This window comes from Tachysurus fulvidraco, chromosome 20, assembly GCF_022655615.1.
Source record: "Tachysurus fulvidraco isolate hzauxx_2018 chromosome 20, HZAU_PFXX_2.0, whole genome shotgun sequence".
In the NCBI taxonomy this organism is placed as follows: Eukaryota; Metazoa; Chordata; class Actinopteri; order Siluriformes; family Bagridae; genus Tachysurus; species Tachysurus fulvidraco.
This window is the reverse complement of record NC_062537.1, coordinates 7,440,497-7,446,236: the sequence shown is the minus strand read 5'-3', so window position 1 is coordinate 7,446,236 and position 5,740 is coordinate 7,440,497. Positions and strand designations below refer to the sequence as shown.

Here is a 5,740-nt window from a genome sequence, read left to right as displayed (position 1 = left end):
ACACTGCCACCACTCGGATTTCAGAAACAAAACAACACAGTATGTTAATAAAACGTAAGCTAATTTAAATTCATAATGCATGGTCTTATTATTGACATTTTAATATCACTTCTGTTCCTGTTGGGTTTTTTCATTTTGGTTGTAATCTCTTTGCTATTGATAAAATGCACTTTATAAAAAATAAAACACTGATCCAAAATGGACAAATAATTATTATCATTAACAGAATGTTATTCTAACCATCATTAGAATGGTTTGGTGATTTATACTACAAAAGATCTCTGCACTATATAGGTACTTATGTAACTGCGTGTGAAGGTTAAGAAGTCTCACAGTGAAATAATAGTAAGGTTCCTGCCCTCCATTCCTCCTAACAATATTCATTTGTATACAAAATTGTCACAAAAGACTGTCATAAAACTTCTACTCAAATGGCTAAGCATATTATAAAAAAACACACCTAGGTTTGGTTATGGTAAATATATTACAGGTATGTAAACTTGTAAAAATTATTATTATTATTATTATTATTATTATTATTATTATTATTATTATTATTATTAACATTTAAGTGCATTTATACAAACCTTTTTTTTTTTTGCTTTAGTAAATTCACTAACAGTGGAGTAGGTGGCATGCCTTCTGCAAAATTATCTAGAGTTCATTCATTATGCATCCAAACAAAGCACTGAATTCACCTTAAACAGACTAAAATGATAGCAAATATTAATTTGGAAATGTATTTAATGAGTGTGCAGGCATTTTTCTCTATTGAAATATAAATATAATAGGAATTGATCTATTGTATGATTATTCTCAATTCACCACACTAAAAACTCCAAAACTTGCTCATGCTATCTCTGAATGTGTAAAAAAAATATGAAACAAATAAAAATATAAGTAAATAATATATGAACAGCAAGTCATTTAAATTCCCAAAATAATGTATGTAAACTGTCAATGCATATTATGCTAAAAAGTCGGACACTGAGTAAAGCAGGGTGGAAGCCTTGAAAAGCTTTATTTCATTCAGTGTTTGCTATCAGACAAGGGCGCTCCGTACCACCCTCTGTATAAACCCATTGGCCGAGAACTCGCGTGGCGCACATAGAACTATAATACTATAGCTTACACACCGCACACTGTCTACCAACACTGCTTAAAGTTCAGCGTTGAAACACGGTGCAGTTTGTATTTGCCCGCCATTTAAAAGATTCATGACGTTTCACAAAAGACATCCAATCCGGCCAGGTCTGTTATTAGAACAATGGAAAGTTTTTAGCTAATCAGAGCAACGTTCGGTTTGGCGGTAGCCAATAGGACGTGAGTCCTACTGAGAGTAATGTTACAGAGCCGAGAGCAGAGTGAGAAGACTGCGTATCGCTATTACCTTCACACAGCCATTGCAGTACATTGAGAATCAGCAGCAGCCTTTGGTAAGTGTCATCCGTAGAAAATATGGGTTTAAATTTTTTTTGAGAATAATGTAATAACACAAAATTGAGTGACAAAAACATACCTAAAATGTCAGCATTTTATGTGTTTATGTTTCTATAAAGGATTTACTAAACATAAAATAGCCGTGGTTTTATCATTTCAGCAAAATGAATATAACCTGACTTAGAGAATTGTATGGCAATAAAATTTTAATTTTGCAAATGTTAAATAATTAGTGTCATATTACGTGTATTGGATAATTTTAAATATATAACGTTTAACGGACGACTTGATGCTTCAATTGCGTACAAACAAGGTATATAGACGGTAACACTGGCAGCTAGCGACCTAGCACATCGGTTAGCTAGCCGTTGCAGTGCATACGAAGAGATGCCTTGCATGTGAAAACATCTAGATAAAAAAAAAAGAAGGTCAAATATGTGTTTTAAAATATAAGTTCTGTGTATATTTGTTCAGATGGTCATTTTAGCAGCACTTAAGCAAGGATTAAAATGCCTCTAGATTTGCTCTTCACTGTGTAATGGCTGACTGTACTCGCTTAAGAAACAAGGCGAAGCCACATAGCCTGTGACAAGCGCAGTTAACATCAACTTTTTCAAACCGTGTTTTCTTAAGTTATTAACCACGGATCGGCGCATATTAAACTGGAAAATAAAAATTCAATCTTTCATTGTTTCAGCGAATGTTTTTTCTTAATTATCCATGCATGGGAACGTTGTTTATTTCGTGGTTGAAATAAGGTGGGTATTACGGACGCTCTGCCCCTATTGCATGCAGTGTAATGGCTGAGCATTGACACAAAGAGAAGGAGCCATATTCTCAGTGTTAGTGCCATGAAGACAAGCGGCCATTCCGAGCCTACTGCAAACTCTACACAGTCCGCACATAGACTTACTGCAGACCAAGTGTATTACTATACACCGGGACGAGTGCATAGGGTTTTCCGATGGAAAATGATGGTCAAGAACACTGGTTGTCGCAGTTTATTTGTCGAGTTAAAAAGCGAACAGGAAGGCGGGTGGAGACATTTTAGGAGTACTTTCTTTCATGAAGAAGCCTTTCTCACAAAATGGAAGGAGAAATATAGCCGTCGTTGTTGACCTCCTTTCCCTTAACAAGACGGCTAGTGCGCCATTGCTGTGTATGATTGCATAGGGGAAAACGTATTTCAATAGACATACATGTTTTATTATCATTTTTTTTTTTACTTTTTGCAGTTTATTGTAAATAAAAACAGAAACTTAAAAAAATAAACGTGCGTTTATTTATTATTCATTTTTAACTTTTTAAATGTTATTTTTAACAAAAAAGTTAATACATCACAATAACCCAGATATGATGTACACTGCAAAGGCAAGCTGTATATTTAATGGAAAAATAAGTCATATTGTCATTTGATTAACACAAAAAAAAAAAAAAAATTAACATCCACATTAAGTCTAGCCTCATGTGAGTGCAAATATTAGCCCTATAGCTTAGTGATTCGGAACACCTTTTAATATTTTGTCCATTATTTAATGTTTTTCAGAGATTTAAGGAAGATGGGGAAAGACCCAACAAAGCCAAGGGGCAAAATGTCCTCTTATGCCTATTTTGTCCAGACCTGCAGAGAGGAACATAAGAAGAAACATCCTGACACATCAGTCAATTTCTCAGAATTCTCTAAAAAGTGCTCTGAGCGGTGGAAGGTATATAGTACTTTGGTGTACATTTTGAAATGAAGAAAAATTTCAATTGTAAATTTTTTCTACTCTCCTTTTGCAGCAGTTTATTTATTTATTATTTTTTCAGACTATGTCAGCTAAGGAAAAGGGCAAGTTTGAAGACATGGCCAGACTTGATAAGGCCCGTTATGAACGGGAGATGAAGAACTATGTACCTCCCAGAGGTGAAAAGAAGAAGAGGTTTAAGGACCCCAATGCTCCTAAGAGACCCCCGTAAGACACTTAAAAGTTTTCCTCTTTTGTATAGCCCAGGTTAATTTTAGCAGTTGCAAGATGTTTGGTTTACTGTGTTTTAATATGCAATAAATAAATAATCTAAACTTCACTCTTGCTTTTAAGGTCAGCCTTTTTCATTTTTTGTGCGGAATATCGGCCCAAGGTGAAAGAGGAGACCCCAGGATTGTCTATTGGTGATGTGGCTAAGAAGCTTGGGGAAATGTGGAACAAGACCTCTGCTGAAGAGAAGCAGCCTTATGAGAAGAAGGCAGCCAAGCTGAAGGAGAAATATGAGAAGGTTTGTGTGTCAAAGTATTTTTTCTTTTTATTTAACAAAATGTCTGAGTTAGTATTTTGGGATCGAACTATAATGCACTTAATTTTTAAAATACTTACGATGTAAAGGAAGTTCATTCTTAAATACTGTGTACATGTTATGATTTTTAAAAGGACATTGCAGCATATCGAAAGGGAAAAGTTGTCGGGGGTGCTGCGAAAGCCCCCACCAAACCAGACAAAGCAGATGATGATGATGACGACGATGACGATGATGACGACGACGATGACGATGATGAAGATGACGATGATGAGTAAATTGGTTACTAAGTGATCTAGAGATTAGATTCTTGTTTATAAAAGCATTTAACCCCCTGTACACACTTAACTATGGCCATAAAATAGGCAAATGTGGAAAACTTAAAAGAAAAAAAAAAGTTAAGACCGTGTATATGATATGGTTTTTAAACTGTACAGTCCCCCCTTTTGTATAGTAACACTACAAAAGTGTAATGTGTTTCTCGCCTCCTATCCACTCCTGTTTCACAATACTTTGAATTATTTCCCCTTTTTATTTTTCTGGGTAATGGTAGTCCCTAAAGCCACTATTTTTCCCTATTATACTCTAGTGGGGATGAGAGGGGAGGGTTGAGTTGGGGAGGGGATGACAAATTGGCTTGGAATTGGATGTTTAGGTTGCGCATCACACAACTTCATTTAATAAAAGGTTTAAGTTCATATACTTTTACTTTTTTCTTCTTTTTAATTCACTTTCACATCAATATTGTTAGTAAAATGCTGTATCAGTTATTTTAATGTACTTTGAATACCACTGTAATTGCCACAATGACTAAAAAGAAGAGAGAAAATGTTGTTACATTGACATTCTGGTATGCTTCTGACATCAATAAACTTTTTTTTTTTAAATAAAAATGTTTTCAGTTTTCTACATTGCAATAAAATTTATATGTGAGCTTAAGAATAGAATTGACTTTAGTTTTTGTGTGTTTTGTATGCAATTGTTGTGTGTTTTTTTTTTTTTTAAATCAAATTGTCATCTACCTTGGTGTGTGTGTGTGTGTGTGTGTGTGTGTGTGTGTGTGTGTGTGTGTGTGTGCATGCACTATATAATTATCAACTGCTTAATTGGTTTTATTGTGTGTGTATTTATTGTGGGTGTATGTAATTTATATGTAAATTATATACTGTCCACTAAGTTGTCACAGAATGTGGTTCAGTAGACAGCCTTATTGTACTAAAGTAAAACATTACACGTTCTACTAGTTCTTGCATTGCACTGGGTCATCATGCAAGTTCCTAAAATGCTAAAACAACTATGTATATTAATCTGTACCGTCTGTTTGCAGTTATTAGAGATTTTAACAATTACAACATACATAACGCCTTTATCTATAATATTAAATTATTTTTTCTGATGTAATGAGCTTTTCCGAGTTCCTAGCTTCTTACGAAGCTACTTTGTCAATCCTGATGTTCTACCGCTGGCTGGAGTCTCGTTGCCCAGTTGTCAGTCAGCTGTATGGTCTAATCTTTATCAGCAATCAGGTCTGTGCTGAACTCAGAGTTTATGATGACCCATTATTTCCTCAGTTGCACTATTATAAACTGTTGTAGAAAGGACATTATATACATTTATGCTATTTACTGTAGAGTGCCACCCAAATGAGGATGGGTTCCCTTCTGAGCCTGGTATAAGGTTTCTTCCTCATATTACCTCAGGGAGTTTTTCCTTGCTGCCGTCGCCTCCGGCTTGCTCATTAGGGATAGGGATAGATATATAGTATTTTAAGTTAATCTTTTTAAAATTACTTTTAAACTTTAATTGTACATAATTTATTTATATCCTTATTTCTTCTTCTTCTTATATATTTATTTATTTTTCTCTCTCTTCTGTTTCCATACTTCTTTAAACCTGCTTTGAAACAATGGGAATTGTTAAATATTTGTTTTACGAAGGCATATTTCAGGAATCCTGTGGTAAGACAAATAACTTTGAAATCTATTTTTGTTTCTTGTTATTTATCCCATATACTGTATAGACAATG

General features: G+C 34.4%; 1 protein-coding gene across 1 annotated transcript; it reads left to right on the top strand.

Annotated features, from left to right (window-relative positions):
• Window positions 1–1,279: 1,279 nt before the first annotated feature.
• hmgb1a (high mobility group box 1a) lies at window positions 1,280–4,661 on the top strand. The gene is made up of 5 exons (XM_027139327.2): window positions 1,280–1,436; window positions 2,987–3,146; window positions 3,250–3,395; window positions 3,522–3,696; window positions 3,849–4,661. The coding sequence occupies exons 2-5, from the start codon at window positions 3,000–3,002 to the stop codon at window positions 3,990–3,992; spliced, it is 612 nt and encodes a 203-aa protein (XP_026995128.1). The 5' UTR covers window positions 1,280–1,436; window positions 2,987–2,999; the 3' UTR covers window positions 3,993–4,661.
• The last annotated feature ends 1,079 nt before the right edge of the window (window positions 4,662–5,740 follow it).